This window comes from Malus sylvestris, chromosome 4 (genome assembly GCF_916048215.2).
Source record: "Malus sylvestris chromosome 4, drMalSylv7.2, whole genome shotgun sequence".
Classification (NCBI taxonomy): Eukaryota; Viridiplantae; Streptophyta; class Magnoliopsida; order Rosales; family Rosaceae; genus Malus; species Malus sylvestris.
Window position 1 is genome coordinate 29,219,650 of NC_062263.1, and position 16,911 is coordinate 29,236,560.

Below are 16,911 nucleotides of genomic sequence, written 5' to 3' on the forward strand. Positions count from 1 at the left end.
ATCGACAGTGATTAATCTTGTTGTGCCAATAGGCCAAAATATCACCACCACAAGGACGGGCCATCACGTTTCCACCAACCTTTTGCATTCCTCCTCCTTTGCCCAAAAAGCTTGAAAGAGAAACAACCATCGTCCTACCATATGCTGGCAATTCTCCACGGGTCTGGCCTCGGGCTCCCACCTTCACTCGAGCTGCCCAACGTTGGAGGCCTATCCACCGGCCCTCGGGCCCTTTCCCTTCGCCTGTACCCCGAGCAACCACCAAGGGTGGAGTTGCTCTAATAGAGCAATGGTCCGAACCTAACACAGTACCATGAATGACCATAGTGTTCGGCCATGACACCTGCCATAACTGATTTGAAAGTGCCCTATCTAATCTCTCTTCCACCAACTCACCATTTCGAGTACCACGCCAAGTAAAGGGGGAACCATTGAAGTCAAGATCAAGTAGCTTAACTGTATGCATAAAAGTAGCCAGATACTAAGGCCTATTGCACAGAACAGCCGAGCCACCAGATTTCTCAGAATCCCAAAGAAACTCATTGAAGTCCCCACCACACAACCAAGGAACACTAGAGGATCGAAAATAAGTAGTCATCCATTCCCAAAATTGTGCTTTCTCCTGCCGAATAGCAGTTCCATACACTCCTGTCACACACACCCAACGAGACTCCCCCACCGGTCGTAGCCGAGCATTGATAACATGCGTAAAATGGAAGCTGATTTCCACTTCTAAGTACTCATCTCACCAAAGACTATAATTTCTTCTGCTTCAAAGAATTTAAAAAGTACATATCTTGTATAATTGTTCTGGAGAACGATTGCTACACTCATATTCTCATATTTTACTCTTAAACTTCCCCTCTCGATTCTAGCCACGAAATTGAATAAATTAACGATGAATCGATGAAACAAAAACTTGTAGGGTAGAGCAGAAAGACAAAAGGGGAGTGTAAAAATCACTTCCCTATAATATGTATTCAAGTCTTGAGCTTGATTGAGATGCGCAACGTTTTTACGACAAACGATAGATACTTGGCTATCTCTGGTCATATATCCTTCTCTTTCTATATTTCTCATTATGAGAGAGGAATATATCTCTGATTGTATGCAAAATGTAGAGGCCTATGTTCTAATAATATAATGGTTGGAGCCACCAAAAAGATGAAGCTCCAAATCTTGAGAGATTTTTCAGTATGCCGGGAACACAGCCCGATTCACCAAGTGTCATAATACAAGTAGTTGGATACTTGAAAAAAAAAAACCTTTTAACCACTTGTATTGTGATACTTGGTATACCAAGCTATATTTCCGGCTTCCAGCAACTTTGTTAGTTTTAAATAACAAGACAGCAACAAGAAGCATAAACCCTACCAAATCTTGAAAAGCAATATCATTCGAATACTCTTGGAAAGGAAAGGGGTTACGAATTACAGGCAGAAACGAGCAGAAGTAAAGCTACCAAAGATCATTTTTTGCAAACATAGAACAGCATAATTCAGACAAGAATATTGCAGATGGCACGCTGGTTGAAAGCGGCCGGTCTCAACATTGGGGAAAGATCACGGTATTGAACCCGAAACAAAATCTTATTCAGGAAATAGAGTACAACACATAAACCGAAAAATGATTCAGAAAGGGAAACAAAATATAAAGGCACTCCTAAGGTAGAAGATTTAATCTAAGAAACTAGATGTACAATGTAAAGGGGAATAAAAGCTTCCCTGCTTATTGTCCGTGCACATAGATACGCGCGGCAATGTCATAACCAGATCTGCGGAATACTATATTTTTCCAGTGCAGTTTCAAGGCTGTTCCGAACACTTCATTCTTTACCATCAGCAGCACGCAGCGAACCAAGTTGAACTGGGGCTTGGGTTCCGACAACCTTAGATGAGCCATACACCGAGAGGTCAGCACCTTGTGCCTTCTCTTTCTCAATCTGTTCCTTGATCCAGAAGTATGTAATTCTCAGACCATCCTACACGAATAAAAAAGAAAATGTATGTTCAAATTATACCGTAAACAGGGAGCAAACACAAATTCAACACCAGTAACCCCCGACTTTAAAGAATCTTGATGGCATTAAGAAACTGCAGAATGGGTACTCTCATGCTGTTTACCTTCAACCTCATGGTAGGAGCCCAGCCAAGTTTCTCTTTGATCAGCGTGTTGTCCGAGTTACGACCACGGACACCCTCTGGCCCAGGAATGTGCTGGATAGGCAGCTTCTTGTCCTCAAAGCTAAGAACCATCTCAGCCATCTCATTCATGCTAACCATCTCATCACTTCCAATATTCACTGGCTCACGGAAGTCTGACTTCGTCAACCTAAATCATAAAAGAGAAGACATAAATTACAAATTATAAAGGGGTTTACATGCGGAACACAACATATACCTAATAAAATTTGGCCCAAGAAAAACAAATAATGGAAGTTTTTGTACAAGGGCCACGTTAATCTACCATACAATGTTGTAAGGTTCTGAAGAAATGAATCGAACGCATAACAAAATGAGATTTCAACAATGTAATATATTCATTTGTCTTCATATCTATCACTCTCATCCAATTACTCGCGAAACTCCCTCATAACACTTTCAGCAAGAACTTACACTATAATGCAAAGATTCAAAACCAAATCCTTTTATATGCTGACTTTATCACAATCAACTGAACTAGACTCCACAAAGCCTTGTGAAACAGAAAAAACAATTGACAACAACATCTAAGAAAGTCAAAGAATTTTGAAGCTTAAAGCCTCAAAAGAAGTGTTTTCGGCTAGAAAGTTTGGAGCGAAAAAGTAGTAATAACAATAAGGTTCTTACCGAAGAACACCTTCTACACATTCATCAATAAAAGTGAAGGATCGGGTCTGAAGTCCATCTCCCCACATCTCAAACTTATCAGTGGCAGTGAGTGCCTTTCTGCAAAAAGCAGCAGGAGCCTTCTCCCTTCCACCTATACAACAGATACAAGGAAGCAACAAAATTAGGCCAAAAAGCAAAAAGACCATGCATACCAGTCAGCTATAATTGCAATTCAAGTCACCTTTCCAGGTTCCAAAAGGACCATAAATGTTGTGGAACCTTCCAATACGGCACTCAATTCCAAAGTCTTTTGTGTAGTGCTTGCACAATTCCTCAGTTGCAAGCTTCTCCAAGCCATAAGCATCTTGAGGCTACAAATAAAGGTAAGACGAGTAAATTCATTTAACACAATCAGTACTAGAGTAAAAAATCATAACCGTAATGTTATATACCTCCGCAGGCCAAGCATCAGACTCCTTTAGGCTCACATTGGTTTCCAGCTGCTTAAATTCAGGATAAATACAAGCACTTGAAGCATAGAAAAACCTGCAGAAACCCATATAACAGATAGAGAATTTGAGTATTTGAGTATATCATTAAGCATTTTGGAGATAAGATCCAAATTTTCAAACTCAAACAATAGTTACAATATGAATTCATACATCTCAGTCAAAATACGAATTTCAACAAAGGATGAAATGTACCAAGTTTAGGACAACAAACCTCTTCACATCATTGATCCGAGAAGCTTCAACCATGTTGAAGCTAATCATGGTATTATTATAAAAGATGACAGAATGGTTGGACTGAATGAAGCCCATTCCGCCCATATCAGCTGCGAGGTTGAACACATGGTCAACATTCTTAGTAACCTTCAAGCAGTTATCCATGACCCTGAGGTCAGCAAGATGGAATTCATGGCAGAACATATCTTCAGTCATGTGCTCATTCTTCTTCCAGTCAGAAGCAATGATGTAATGACCCTCATTCTTCAATCTACGGGCAATGTGGGACGCGATAAAGCCACCTGCCCCGGTGATGGAAATTCGGAGCTTTTCAGAAGGCCAATAAGGTTCCCTCTCGAGGTTTTCATAAGTGTACGCACCATACTTAGTTTCACCAGCAGTTCCCATTCTGAAAGATTATACACATGGGAAAAAGATTACCACTTTCGCACTACAATTTACCTCCATGAAAACAACAAAACCCAAAACTGCAAATAGGAAGACTAACCGACATAACTGCTACTTAATATCATATTCAGAACCATCTAATTAAAACCCATATCCAGTGAGTAGATATTGCATAGAAATTTAAAAAATGAAGAAAATTTAACCCCCCATAAAATTTTAGCAAATTCGGAAAAGAGTATAGTAATTTAACCAGTACCTACAGAAACAAAATTAGCATCAAAATCTCTATAAATTAACATGTAAAAAAAAAGTATAACCAGCAGGATTATAATTGACCATTTCAGAACCAACCCGAATGAAAACATCATCAAATTACATGAAAAAACAAATATATCTTCAAGATTTTGCTAAAATCAAGTACCTATCTCTCAGTTTATAAAAAGGAATGAAATTTTAGCATACAACCCTGCCACACAACCTACCAAAATACCAAGAATTCAAGCAAACAAAAGGAATGGTGTTATGAACAAGTTTAACAACCACAACAGCCACTATACAAACAATTGAAACAACCCCATTAAATGTTACAACCCAGAAAACCCATCAAACGTTACAACAATTGGAACCAGCATGGGAGAGAAAGAGAAGAGAGAAGAGGGTAAGTGAGAGAAACCCAGTTGGGAATTTTACCTGGACAGAGCAAAGTTTGAAGCTTTGAGAAGTTGAGATAAGAAAATGAGAAGCAAAATGTTGGGCTCGGAAGGGATGAAAGGGGATATGATATGGGTATTTGGCCTCTCAGCCTGTGAAGCTCTGCTGCTATATATAGATTAGGCTAAATTGGATTGTTTGGTCATATGACACTTGCATGATGACCTCCGTGGTGAAAAAATTAGGAATTAAACCCCTATAGTCTAGAATGTTAGCAAATTTAGTCCAAAAATAAGATTTCTGTTAAATGACTGTTAAAAGTTGGGACAAATTTAGATTATTGGGACACAGCAAACAATCTGATGCCACTTGTAATGGAGAGAGAGAGAGAGGGCGTCTATACAAAACTTGCACAATCGCAAAGTTAGTTGGTTAAAAATATTATCGTCTTGCAATTAAGTTAGAGTTTGTCTTGTAAATTAAAAATATTATTCAAGTACGATGAATTTGTACGTTAAAATTTTTTACTGTTAAATTTTGATCATTGAATTAGATTACTAAATTTATCACATATTTCAAATCAATTTAGCTAAAAAATATGATCACTTTAGTATTTTTACAATCGAGTTCGAATCTCTCTCTCTCAGTATATTATTTTTCTTTTTCTTTTTTTACCAAAACTGTATCTTTTTTTTTTCGAAAACTTATGCCCAAGTTCGCTCCCTCAAATCACTCTGTAGGCGCTAAATTGTTAAAATCCTGGCGTGGCTGCGTATGCGGATCCAACTGAAAGGAAGGGGAATGATCGATGGGGCCCACCACATTCCAAAGGAGAAAGTTCCTTTTGTTTTTTGGTCAATAAGGAGAAAGTTCCTAGAAACTAGAAAGATGACTGAAAGTGAAAAATCCTTTTTCTGTTGGGGTCCAAAGGAAATTACTCGGAAGGTCCTCTTATGTTAGCAGCTTTCCATGTTTTTAGGAAAAGCATTCGGCGAGGATCCTTTTTCTATGGATCCTAAAGATTTCGCACGATATACGATAATTCGCATGATTGTAGGATCCTTATAATTCCTAGAAAAATGATCCGACCAGGATCCTTTTCCATGTTTTTAGGAAAACCATTCGGCGAGGATCCTTTTTCTATGGATCCTAAGGATTTCGCACGATATACGATAATTCGCATGATTGTAGGATCCTTATAATTCCTAGAAAAATGATCCGACCAGGATCCTTTTCCATGTTTTTATGCTAGTGTTATACACACACACACACACAACAATATATTTTACACTAAGAGGAGAGGGAATTGAGCTAAGTCACACAATAGACAACCTAATTTGGTATCAAATTCGTCATTTACAAGATTTGAACCTAAGACCTCACACTTACAAGCGAAGAGGAATACCACCAGACCGTAGTACTAAGTGATTATGTTTTTTAAGAAATTATTTTTGCTTTCTAACAGTAATTGTAGTGTTTTTTTTTTTTAATTTACTTATATTTTTGGTAAAAACTGATTTTTAAAGTAAACAAATTGTTTTGCGTTTCAAAAGCATTTATAATTGTTTTTCAAAATTTAATTGTTTTGCGTTTCAAAAGCATTTATAATTGTTTTTCAAAATTTACTTGTATTTTATTAAGAATTGATTAAAGTATTTTTACCATAAAGCGTTTTTAAAATAATTAAAAACACTTTTAGTTATTTTAAATGTATTTCACAACGATCTCATATGTAATTACTATCCAAAATGTCTTATTAAGTTCTAAGATTTCGTGTACGTTTTCGAAAAACTTTGTGGTATGTTTTGACCCTGAGATGAAGTAACTTCCCTCACCATAAACTTTCTGAAACCGCCAAAAAAAAAAGTCCTATAAACTTAATTATTAGTTGCAAAAAAAATGCAGGAGAGCTAAAGAAATTTCCATGTGCATTTAAAGTCTTGTATTTAATTTTATAAAAAGAAAAAAAAATTGGTAAAATAATTCTGGGCTTTGTTTTTGCACCCCAAGCGAAAGAGTGGGCCGTTTGGGCTTACATAAGCACGCAACTCAAAGGAAACTATGAGCCCGTTGGGCTTTACATTATTGGCGCGTAACTGATGAACATTTAATGAAAAATAAAAAAATAAAAATAATTAGATATCCGATCTCAACTAGAAATCGCACGAAATAAACCACCGGAAAGAGGATATTTGACACTGCGAAGTTGAATCGGAAGCTCGGATTCAAACCCTAGAGGTATGCTAATTCCCAAATTGATTTGATACGTCTCGATTTACACCCCTATATCTGTCAAAGTTTCGTTTTTTCTGCTGTAATCTGGTGGATTGGAGTTGCTCTGTGTGTGAATTTGGTCTAAATTTTAATTTTAATTTTTTTGCTGTTAAGTTTTTGGTTTGGTTGATCTCTGATTGGATTATTTGTTTCCGTTAGGTTTCAGTGTTTAAATTTATGATTTGAGCATTTGGGTGTTTGATTTTTCTGGTCGAATGTAGAATTTGAGTGTGTGGTTTCAGCTGTGTAAATTTTTTGATCCAGATTTTGTTTGCAGGGTGAGAATTTGGATGATCACTTTTCAGCTAACTTTAAGTAGTAAATTCTGATTTGGAACTACAGCCCACTAACTGCATTGTCTTTATTTTTCGCTTTTCAATCACTGATAATATGATATCACTTGTGTGAATTATATTTCTCATTGACATTGGCATCAATGATTCAGTTGTGTTGATTGCTTTCATCTTTAGTCGGGCAGTCTCTAGCTCTCTCTGCCCCTCTCGTCGTGCTTTCTCCGTCCTCTCACATCGCTTGCTCTCTGTTCTGCCCTCCACCTTGTATTTTCCTTGCAATTTTCTTTCGATTGATTGAATCTAATTATTGCTTATCTCTCAAATTTTTCAATTTGATTATATAATTTTTCAATTGCTAAAGAACCCATCTGACCTCCTTTGGGTCATATCCTTCAGAACCCCTTCTACTTTTGCCGGGTTGCTGATTTTGTAGCTGAAGAAAGAGAAGGATTGGGGAAAAAAGTTGAGAATTTGTAAGCTGGGTTTTGCTGGGTTTCTTGTTGCTGCCTTTGTGGTGGGGTTTGCTTCAGGGGTGCAGGCCCGCACTGAGAGAATTTCACATAGGAGACAGAAAGACTATGTTTTTTTTTTCGATTTGCATGATTTTATTGCTCTTGGGTTTTTGCCATTTTTCGATTTTGAATTTCATTATGCTACCTTTATGCTTCAGCTGCGACATGGGTTTCGATCAATTGAAAATTTCAGTTTTGATTGATGGGGTGTTCGTAGGTTTGGTATAACTTTTGGATCTGCTATCTAAATTTGTGTTCAATTGGATATGTGCTACCTTTTGCATTGGTATATTTTGTGAACTTGGATATGTTCGATTGGATATGTGATATCTGCCATCTAAATCTTCAATTTTTCTCTTAAAAATAATAATAGTTTGAATTCCTCTTATCTGGTATAGTACCAAATACAGTATAAATAATACGGTTATTAATCTGATATTGCAGCAAACACCCGACTAATTTAGTCGGTACTCTCCGATGACTATTTATCATATTCGACTGAAATAGTCAGTACAGTCCTAGTTGTCAAACAAGGCCTTAGACTTTTCAATGTGGTTGATGCCATTTTTCTTCTTTCTTGTTGTAGTCGATACTATTAAAATGGCCGGCAGAGCTCGTATCCCCAATAAGAGTTCAGCGCTCATTGCCATGATTGCTGATGAGGTATGGTTACTCAATTTTTGGACTGAATCTGTTCTGGCATTCTTGATTTGTCTTCCTGATGAGACGATTGGTTATCATGTAGGACACTGTAACTGGATTTTTGCTGGCTGGAGTGGGTAACGTTGACTTGCGAAGAAAGACAAATTATCTCATTGTTGATTCAAGTATGTTACGACTTTATTTATGCACAAGTGTTGGAACTGCAACTATACTGGTCACCTGTTTCTATATATTTGTATGCAGATAGGTTAGCAGATGGACCAAAATGCCAATCTGGTATATGATTAGCAGTCTATTAGTCAGATATTTTTGCCGTCTAATGCTGTGGGTAAATGAAAGGGGGAATTGGGCAAGGGGAAGGAAACGACTAACATAGAGGAAATGAAAATCTATGTGACCCCGAAGTGTCGGAGTGTCGGACACCCCGACATGCCGTAGGTCATCGGTAGTGAACCTTCCCATCTTGTTATCAAGAAAAAACAAAAAAAATAGGCCGCCATCATTCATTAGTGAAGCAAGGTATCATATTACAGTTTGGTAAGCTAATGGTATGTGTTTCTGGTTTTCTCAGAAACAACAGTGAAACAAATTGAAGATGCATTCAAGGAGTTTACGACAAAGGACGACATTGCAATTGTCTTGATCAGCCAATATGTAAGTTCTTTCTCATACTTCAAAGTTCTTCAACTGTTATGAATACGACTTTTCTGGTACCGAGGCAATATCCTTAGTGCTCAAGCAGTTGCCAAAACTTTTTATGTAATGCCAATGTATGCATTTTTTCTAATTCCGAAGTTGGTTCAAGATTATTTCAAAAGGAAATGACCCTTTTCTTCTCTTACCAGGTTGCAAACATGATAAGGTTTCTAGTCGATAGCTACAATAAGCCGGTTCCAGCTATTTTGGAAATCCCTTCCAAGGATCATCCTTATGACCCTGCACACGACTCGGTTCTTTCACGAGTGAAGTACCTCTTCAACACCGAATCTGTGGCATCAGGAAGGCGGTGATCATCAAGTTTTTCGATATGTTTTACCCGAGAGGTTGCGGAAAATAAGTGTTGCTTTCGATACCATGTATGTTTCTGCCATTTTGTTCACACCAAGTTCTGTGCTCCTCACTGACTGTTGGTTGGTATGTCTTTGTATTTAGATTCCTTTGGTGCCTAAAACCTTATCTATAAAATACCAATTCAAGTTTAAATCTGTCATTTTATTTTCCTTGTAATAATCACCATGTAAAAGGACAAGTCCATTATTTATATAAGTTCTCGTTTTTGGGGATTTTCACATGGTAGTCGTCAATAACATCACATTTTAGAGAAAAACGCTTCAAACTCAATACTTTAGAGAAAAATCCTACATACTTGTTGATACGGTAGATGGGGATTAGAAAGCAAATTATACTTCTCCCAACTTACATTCGACGATGATTCAAGTAATTACACCTTTCCTTATCGTGTAGAAGGTTCAAACGCATTATGTGATTGGTTAAGATGTACTATTTTAGCATGTGTACCTCAGCTTCAGGTAGGTTTTGCGGGATCTCAAGCACTCTTGGTAAGATTTAGCTAACATGGGAAGATTAGAATGAAAGCAACTCACATAAAACAAATTTGTCGCCACATAACGTTCGGATAAAAAAAAATATTAAATATGTGTTAATGCTCTCCATGTAAATCGTAATGAAATAGCTTATGTTTAAAACAAACAAACTGATCATTGAATGGATAAGCTTGAAAGCAGATCAAACTAATTTAATCCAAATCCAAATCATTAAAGAAATATTCAACTAGCCGCCACCACCCATTTTCACATTATTTTCTTTGGAAAGAGACCCTCTCTCTGGATATCTTCCTTCAAAGCTTAGGAATCAAGTGATCTGGACCTTTAAAATTTGATTCAACAACTAAAAGAGGGTGAAGTGATCCAGCCTTTAAAAGTTTTTTTTATCGTTGGACCAAATTTTAAAAATCCAAATTACTTGATCCCTGAAATTGAGAGAGAGAGACCTGATGAGAATCTCTTTCCATTTTCTTTCACCTTGGCCTCATAAAATACCAATATACAAAAGAGGCATTGATTAATAATTAATTATTTAACATTTTTCTGGCCACCAAGCTCAAAAGCACAATTCTTTTATTAATTAATTAATTATTTTATATATATTTGGGGACCCATAAATTAGTGGTGGTGGTAAGCACAAAGACAGAAACATGGAACTTTCTATTTTTATTTCCTTTGAGTGCCTTAAAAGAGAGAGAATTAATTGGACCCCACAAATATAGTGGGCCCATCGAAATGTGTGGGGGCAGTTCTGTGTCTATCCACAAATGGAGAGCAGCCGCAACGCATCATTATCCATCCAATTGAAACTCAAAACGTGGCTTCGTTTGTAGTCTTTTATCGTGTATTGTGCGGTTAAAAATTTTTTGAAATTTTTTTATTAAAATTAAACACAAAATTTTTTGAAATTTTTTTATTAAAATTAAACACAAATATGACCTGACGAAAACTGGTCGCACGATGTACGATGAACGGCTAAGATTTAGAGATCTCTAGAATCCCCACAATGTGAATTCGAAGAGAACATCTTCCTTTGTTTTGGATGTGGAAGGAAGAAGAAGTCGTCTCTTTCTTTCAGCATGTATGAGAAATCAACCCCCAAATAAACTCTTAATCGAGAATTTTTTCAACGTGTTGAGAACACAGTCCAATTTATTAATTGTGTTGTGGTACTTGGTTTAACGAATTACGTTTCTTGTGCACAAAAAGATCTCTCCTCTTAAACGTTATATATTTTAACTCAATCACGTATTGTTATGTAAGAAAAACAAAATGTATTTAATGGGATTTAAGAAAAGGGTTTGTTTCCAATTGGACTTGGAACGTCACAAGAAGTCTTCTCTTCTTATCAACACATGTGAAAAATGAGCCACTTGATGGGGAGAATTGAAAGTTCCCTTGTAAGAAAAGAAAAGAAATCGAGGCAAAATATGTTGCGTGATATGAAAGAAGGGTAATTGAGAGCATTTTTTTCAACACAAAAATCAACTTGATTGAAATTAATATTAGTTTTTCTGTTTAGACAATGATCTAAACGCATAAATGAAGAAATTAAAGTAGAATAAGACGACTCATTTCATTGATCAACTGACCTAACATACGCGTGAATAGAAATAAATGTAATTCAAACACATTTGATTCTCTACAATCCGCAACCAAAAGGAAAACTTCCCTATCCACCGTTCTTCTAATTTTTTTTTTCTTATTTTATCGACCCCACAAAATATTACCATCCATATTTTAAGACAGACATTCATTCTGAATCTAACTATCCAGAGCCTAAGGATCAGGCAATTTAGACCACTCAAATTGAATATGACGAATCTCATTAACTCATTTTGTTAGCTCATCTTATACAAACTTCAACGTCTCTTTCACACAAACTAAGAACCCGAAGGAGATTGCCTTCAACTCATCATAATACTAATATTAAATTAGGCCAAATACCAAACAATAAATAATGTTCAACTAAATTACAAAAGAGTGTTGTCCAATTTTTAAGGATAAAATCCTTGACCAAAATTAGAAAGCACTCAAAGCAGACGATAGGAGAGAGAAAACTAGAGAGAGAAACAGAGAGGAAAGAGAATGATGGATAAGGTGTTTTCAGTGGAGGAAATGGCCGACCAGCTGTGGTCTTCCACAGCGCCGCCTGCCAATGACGGAGCCGCCGAGGGTGAACTGAACCGGAGTGCATCCGAGTGGGCCTTCCAGCGCTTTCTCCAAGAAGCCTCTCCCCACTCGCCGTCACCCTCCCCGCCGACGCCGCCACCTCCGCGTCCTTCTTCTTCGTCTTCTTCTTCAGCTCATCATCACGACCAAGACGACGTCAAAGAGATCAAGATGGTCAATTCCCAGCACCCCCACCCCAATCCAACTCAAACTCACTGCAACAACAACACGGCGGCGTTTAACCTGCGGCCGCCTAATGTCGCCGTCGATTCCGAGGAGTACCAGGCGTTCCTGAAGACCAAGCTCGATCTCGCCTGCGCCGCCGTGGCTCTGTCGAGGGTAAAGGTTCGTCCTTTTCTCTCTTTCTGAGCATTTTCTTCTCATGGTTTCTTTTTCTGGGGTTGCTCTGTTTTTCCGAGAAAATATGATCAAAGTCAAACCAATGGGTTGGGAATGAGCTTAGCTTCTGTTTGGTTGCTGAGAAAGTTGAAGGGAAAAAAATTGAACTTGAAATCTATTAATTATTTATTTATTTGTTATTTACGTAATTATTAATTCTTCTTTTTTCTTATAGCATTTTCTCGGTATCCAAACAGAGTCTATCGTTTGGGATTTGCTTTTGTTGGGAACGCTGAAGTTGTGCTCATAAGTCATGAGCGTTTTTGTTATATAACTTTTTTCTTATAGCTTTTTCTCGGTATCCAAACAGAGTCTATTAAGGTGCTTCTCCAAAAAAGCATTTCTACGATCTAAAAGCGCTTTTAAGTTTTTAGTTAAACATGATTTGAAAAACTTTTACGCGCCTTTAAGTTTTTAGTTAAACATGATTTGAAAACACTTTTACCCTTGAAGTTAAAAAGTTTTTAACTGGTTGGTTGGTTAACTTGGTTTTGTTTGATATGCTTGAATATCATTTGAACGAGCTAAAATGGAAGGGAAAGAAAGAAAACTTACGAATTCGGATCTTCCTTGTAAAGATTTTGAGAATCCGTGAATCATACTTATTCATCATCAGAAATTATTTTAAATATTTATATTTAAAATTAAATATAAATAATACCTGATAAAAATTAATTATACAATTTACAAATTTTTAAAATCCTCCACCAAAGGATTCAAAGATGATGATGTTGGAAAACTTACCACTTTGACTTGAATGTTGGACCTTTCGTTGTGGATTTGTGGGACCTCCTCAATGGTAGTAGCAAAAGTAACTTGCTTCCATCAAATCTAACCGTTTTAACGAAACATTTCTGATACTGTTCATTTTTAACAAAAAATTATATTTTTACCTATTTCTGATACTATTCATTATACCTTTATTTGTTATTTTTCATTAAAACTAAAGTTTTTTTTAATTTTTCGTTGGTTTTCCTTAAAATATATGTTGGAACTAATGTAGCTACTCAAGAAAAATTACTTAGCTACTGCAAATAACAACAAAGTTTTATCCTACTACTAAGTCGGCTCTATGAATTCTAAAACATCATTGCGCAGTCTTCCGTTAACTCCGTGTGCTCCATATTTTTCTTAAAATCTCTTTCTCAGTCTTTCTTTACTTCTTTTGCCTTGAATTTCTATCTCATAAACGCATTTTCTAACCGGAACATGATTTTAAAGTCCGAGTGAAATTGAACAAATTAAGGAATGTGTTTTCCCAAATAAACTTTCTGTAGTAGGGTTCTGAAGGTCGAGTAATCTTTTCCAACGCTTGAAGCGAGAATCGACACGAACAGATCAATGTCTACTTGCCCTACTAGATTAGAAAACCGTAATCTTGTTCATCTGATTAAATGGGATCATAAGCAATGACAGAGCAGACTGTCCTGAATGAGAGAGAGTAAAATGTCGATTCTCCCGTTGAGATCTAATTCGATCTTCATGAACTCGTCGAGAATTTTTCTTACGAAGTTTTGTTATGTATGGACAAGTGCTAGCTGATATGTTCTCGTCGTGTCAATAGGGTTCGTTGGTGAACGCTCAAGAATCTGTTGCGTTAGCTGACAGCGGATCACACGCTTCCAGTACTTCACAACTCGGATCTCAAGCCCCTTTGAAAGATTTACCTTCGTTACCTGCAACGCAATATAAATCTGCGATCCCAGTAAGGCAAGCAACTAGCGGATCCTCGAGAGAAATGACAGATGATGAGGAAGCAGAAGGTGAAACTGCAATGAACGAGAATATGGACCCTGCTGATGTGAAACGCGTGAGAAGGTAACACCGATATCTGATGTTCTTGTTGTAGGCTAGGTTTCGGCCCTGCATTACATGTTCTGAGTGCAAATGATTGTGACACATTACATGTTAGGTCTGCAAGATAATCATTTTTGCACCACACTTCGCTTGTGACCTAAATAAGCACAGCCTAATCTGCATCTCTTAATTATTGATTCAAATGTTTGGCTTTAAATACGTTTGGTTTCATTGCCTTCCGCGAATTCATCCCGGCTTTTCCAGAATGCTGTCTAATAGAGAGTCAGCTAGACGCTCGAGAAGAAGAAAGCAGGCACATTTGACTGAGCTTGAGGAACAGGTCCGTTCTTTTTTTGCTTTCTCGGCTTCCTGTTTTATCTGTCTTTTCGTCTCCTGTAGATTTCCTAATGCAATTTTCTTTACAGGCATCTCAATTAAGAGTCGAGAACTCCTCTCTCATGAAGCGCCTGACTGATGCGGACAAGAAGTACAACGAAGCAGCTGTTGACAATAGAGTACTAAAAGCTGATATCGAAACATTGAGAGCAAAGGTAAGCCTGTCATCAAAACTGCTCGAAAGTCAAATGCCTTGGTAACTGGTTCCTGAAAGCCTCATAGAATATGAACCGAAAAACTCATATAAGCTTTGTTATTTCATTTGTGACTAAATTCCAGGTAAAGATGGCTGAGGAGACGGTGAAAAGGCTAACTGGGTCGAACCCCATATTCCATGCCATGTCGGAGGTTTCATCAATCGGCATGGCACCATTTGATGGAAGCCCTTCAGAGGCATCAACAGATGCTGCTGTTCCGGTGCAAGATGACCCAATTCAATACTTTTTTCAACCTGCTTCTGAAAACCCTACACCAACTCATGACCCGAGAGTCGAGAATGATTCTGCAGACGTTCCTTCTGTTGAGAATGTGCAGAAGAATTCTGCAGCAACACCATCAGCAGATGTGTCGGGGAACAAGATGGGACAAACACCTTCCCTACAGCGAGTTGCTAGCTTAGAGCATCTGCAAAAGCGGATAAGGGGTGGAAACCCGTCCAATGGGGAGCAATAGTTACAAACAGAGTGATCTAAGAACGATGAAAGATTGATTAAAGGTTGCTTTGAACAACCATTGTATTGCATCGATACTTTCGGATTGGTTATGTAAAAAAATGCTATTCTTAATCGTACTGCACTGAATTATACAGTTTGATACTTTTAGCACTTTCATTTTTCTTGTCATGCACGGAACAGATTATACTCATTTTCCTTACATGTCGTATTCGCCTACCCTTTAGCAAGTGCTCAACAAATCGAAATCCAGATCAATTGAAACATGCTACTAATTTAGATTCCACGAAAATTATGGCCTTCTTCGACGTATCATCAAATGTTACAAATCGAACAAATTCAATCGGAAAATAAAGAAAGAATCAATTTTACATTCATATCTACAACTAATTCAGAACATACTGCTAACGGCTTGAAGTTTGAACTGAACTACAACCGGCTTTGTTTTCGATTCCCTTAACCTTCATTTCCTGTCTTTACCATCTCCACATCCTCCCTTTCAGCATATGCATAAATGTTCGACAACGCAACATAGTCCTCGCTCTTTAGAGTCGATTCTGCAGAACTCTGTTCTGACTGTATGCCGAGCAGCTTCTTCCCCACCTTGTCTCCCACTGCAACATCCCCATGGAGGTTGCAAGCACTTAGCAAACTCCTCCACAAGACGGCATCAGGTTCAACTGGCATCCGTACTATAAACTCGTAGGCTTCTTTCAAGTGCCCTCCGCGGCTAAGCATGTCAACAATGCAGCCATAGTGTTGCATCCGAGGCGAGACACCAAACTTGCTCTCCATCAAATGGAACAAATAGAGGCCTTATTCAAGGAGGCCCGAATGACAACAAGCTGAAAGCAAGCCGGTTAAAGTCACTGCATTGGGTTTTATTCCAGAACCCTCCATTACCTCCAAAAGCTCCAATGCTTCATTGCCCTTACCGTGAATGGCTAGCCCGGTTGCCATTGCTGTCCAAGTCAAGACATTCTTCTCTATCATTCGCTTGAAAACCGACAAAGCGCTATTGATCAAACACTTTCCTTGCCGAAACAACATCGTTATTACTACCATAAAAATATATCAACGTTGTTTGCACCGAAATGTTTGATACGACGTCATGTTTCTCAGTCAGACCATGTATCTGTCTGCCTACTAACAACGTTAGAACTGAAGGCAATCTAGCACAAGCTCCAAGAACAAATATGTAAGTCGAATCGTCAAAAACTAAGGTGGATTTAGAAACCCAATTGGCAAAAACAAGAACTGAATCTATGGGGTGAGAGCATCTGATCAAAGTGTTTAGGAGGAACAAGTTTGGTTGGAATACCAAATGGGCATGAAGGTTTGTGCTTTTTGATAAGGTGGAGTACTGCTGGATGAGTTTGCATGGAGGGAGGGAGATTTGAGGCCACTGGTGATCAATTGGGCCTGGATTTTTTTTTGGGTTGGTGGGTGGATTTTAGGGTTAGGTTTAGGAGAGAGCTCTGGCTCTTGGGAGATGGTGCATGAGGGTTCTTGGAAGTGAACTTCAAAGGGACAAACAGGCTAAAGAAAAAGCTAATACAAGTGACAGTTTTTTTT

General features: G+C 37.8%; 3 protein-coding genes and 2 pseudogenes across 4 annotated transcripts; 2 read left to right on the top strand and 3 right to left on the bottom strand.

Moving 5' to 3' along the window:
• Positions 1-1,570: 1,570 nt before the first annotated feature.
• LOC126618813 (GDP-mannose 3,5-epimerase 2-like) lies at positions 1,571-4,787 on the bottom strand. The gene is made up of 7 exons (XM_050286987.1): positions 4,634-4,787; positions 3,534-3,944; positions 3,263-3,356; positions 3,052-3,181; positions 2,829-2,961; positions 2,124-2,331; positions 1,571-1,981 (listed from the first exon to the last, which is right to left on the bottom strand). Exons 2-7 carry the CDS (start codon positions 3,941-3,943, stop codon positions 1,826-1,828), a joined length of 1,131 nt encoding a protein of 376 aa, XP_050142944.1. The 5' UTR covers position 3,944; positions 4,634-4,787; the 3' UTR covers positions 1,571-1,825.
• Positions 4,788-6,668: 1,881 nt separating this feature from the next.
• On the top strand, positions 6,669-9,625 carry LOC126620156 (V-type proton ATPase subunit F). The gene is made up of 5 exons (XM_050288644.1): positions 6,669-6,832; positions 8,260-8,336; positions 8,419-8,500; positions 8,908-8,990; positions 9,182-9,625. The coding sequence occupies exons 2-5, from the start codon at positions 8,274-8,276 to the stop codon at positions 9,344-9,346; spliced, it is 393 nt and encodes a 130-aa protein (XP_050144601.1). The 5' UTR covers positions 6,669-6,832; positions 8,260-8,273; the 3' UTR covers positions 9,347-9,625.
• A 2,272-nt stretch (positions 9,626-11,897) lies between these two features.
• On the top strand, positions 11,898-15,495 carry LOC126617668 (light-inducible protein CPRF2-like). 2 transcript variants are annotated; one of them, XM_050285717.1, is made up of 5 exons: positions 11,898-12,418; positions 14,037-14,290; positions 14,534-14,609; positions 14,695-14,820; positions 14,945-15,495. In XM_050285717.1, the coding sequence occupies exons 1-5, from the start codon at positions 11,990-11,992 to the stop codon at positions 15,335-15,337; spliced, it is 1,278 nt and encodes a 425-aa protein (XP_050141674.1). In that variant the 5' UTR covers positions 11,898-11,989; the 3' UTR covers positions 15,338-15,495. The 2 variants fall into 2 exon arrangements, with proteins under 2 accessions (XP_050141674.1, XP_050141675.1); XM_050285718.1 differs by having other exon boundaries at positions 11,901-12,412.
• A 122-nt stretch (positions 15,496-15,617) lies between these two features.
• Positions 15,618-16,354, bottom strand: LOC126617669 (pentatricopeptide repeat-containing protein At3g18970-like; annotated as a pseudogene).
• LOC126617670 (pentatricopeptide repeat-containing protein At3g18970-like) lies at positions 15,618-16,837 on the bottom strand (annotated as a pseudogene).
• Between the last annotated feature and the right edge of the window lie 74 nt (positions 16,838-16,911).